The 1569-nt window shown below is 39.6% G+C and overlaps 1 protein-coding gene across 1 annotated transcript in view; it reads left to right on the top strand.

The window, feature by feature from the left end:
- UCHL5 (ubiquitin C-terminal hydrolase L5) overlaps positions 1–1569 on the top strand; it is an 18957-nt gene that overhangs the window by 1416 nt on the left and 15972 nt on the right. Inside the window, exon 3 of the mRNA XM_085303181.1 lies at positions 775–838. Within this exon, the coding sequence (XP_085159307.1) occupies positions 775–838 (64 nt within the window). The remainder of the gene's footprint in view (positions 1–774; positions 839–1569) is intronic.

Raw genomic sequence — 1569 nt, 5'->3', positions numbered from 1 at the left:
GGCGGGCGCGGGGCTGCGGGGGAGCGGGGCGAGCTCGGCGGCGGGCCGGGCGCCCTGCGCCCTGCCCGGGGGGGGAGGGGGTCAACGGCCGCTTCTAGCGCGGCGGGCGGCAGCGTCGTGAGGACGGGGCTGCAGCAACAGAGGTATCTGCGCGGGACTCTGGTCAAGGGAGCAGAATGATTTTATTCCAGATTCCATTGATTTATAACTTTCCGGCATGTCTTTATAGCTCACGAGCGAAGCCCAGGCCTGGCTCTTCTTTTGTATTTAACTAACAGTTCAATCTTCTGTGTAGTACGTGTCAGAATTTCTGTAGACTCTGCCTTATGTTAACGTCTTGCTTGAGTGTGTTGTTTGCAATATTTTCCATATGCTACTGTGGGAAAACTTGTCTTTGTCTAGAGGTGCATAATGTTTCAAGTTTTGCTTTCAACTAGCTGAAAATGTCTTTAAAGTGTTATTTCAATCGTGCATTTTCTTCTTCCTAGCACATGAGAGGGAATGAAAAATATGTTAATCTGTTCTGCTCTTTTTTTCTCTTTAATACAGCTTCATTGCAGAAACAATTTCATTATACACATAGGAAACTCCTGAGATAAATTCTCTTGACTAATGCTTTTCTAAATGAAGATGCAGAAAAGCTTGTAAATAGACTGTATTATGTGATGGACGTATAGTTTGTAACTGTTACTGCGGTTTTGTTTGTGTATCTCTTACTAGTTGTGCCCTTTTTAAATGGGATTGTTGCAGAAGCCTGTATCTTTCCTTTTTCAGGTTGCAGAGGAGCACAAGTTGAAGAAATATGGAGTTTGGAACCAGAGAACTTTGAAAAATTGAAGTAAGCCACTTTCTTTTCTAATCTGCACTTTTAAAAAAATTAAATCTGTTTGAACTCACTAAAAATAAGTACTAAACTCATGGTAAGGTTTTTTTGGTTTCCAAGGAAGTTTGTTAGAATGCTGATTTAGTCCAGTACCTGGCAATTAAGTGACCTTTTATTGATGAGTTCATACTTAAACTAGCTTCTCTGTTTATGGGAAGTGATGGTAATATCAACTGGAACATGGAAATATATTTTTAAGGGTTTTGTCATTGGTTTGTGCTGTATCCTTTGACAAATTGCTTTACTTCTCTTCCTTGCTTTTTTTTTCTTTACCTTCCCTCTTCCTTGCGTAAAATATTGCATCTGTTGCCTTTAAATTACCTACTGTAGTTATGCACTTCTATAACCTGTCTTTCCTGCAGAACCACCTCGATGTGTGTGTGAAGTCAAATATTCTTGTCATAACTGACAATGACTGATATATGGAASAATTCTGCCCTTGTTATCCAATATTAACTGTCTTGACATTTTATCTATGATGCATTAAGTGTTATTCATGTTCATATGTAAGACTTTAAGAGGAAAATGCCACTTAACCTAGGCCATTCTCTATTCCTGTGCAGATATCCTATGCTTGTATAATTGCACTTTCAGAAGTTGTATTACAGAAGATGTGATTTTTAGGTTTGGAGTTTTTCTTGTCTGGTTGAAGGTATTTGATAAGTTGCTCCTGAATGGATGCTGAA

This window comes from Rhea americana, unplaced genomic scaffold (genome assembly GCF_003343005.1).
Source record: "Rhea americana isolate MKP2758 unplaced genomic scaffold, rheAme1 scaffold_198, whole genome shotgun sequence".
NCBI classification, from domain to species: Eukaryota; Metazoa; Chordata; class Aves; order Rheiformes; family Rheidae; genus Rhea; species Rhea americana.
The sequence above is the reverse complement of the archived record's forward strand: the minus strand, read 5'-3'. Positions and strand labels throughout refer to the sequence as shown.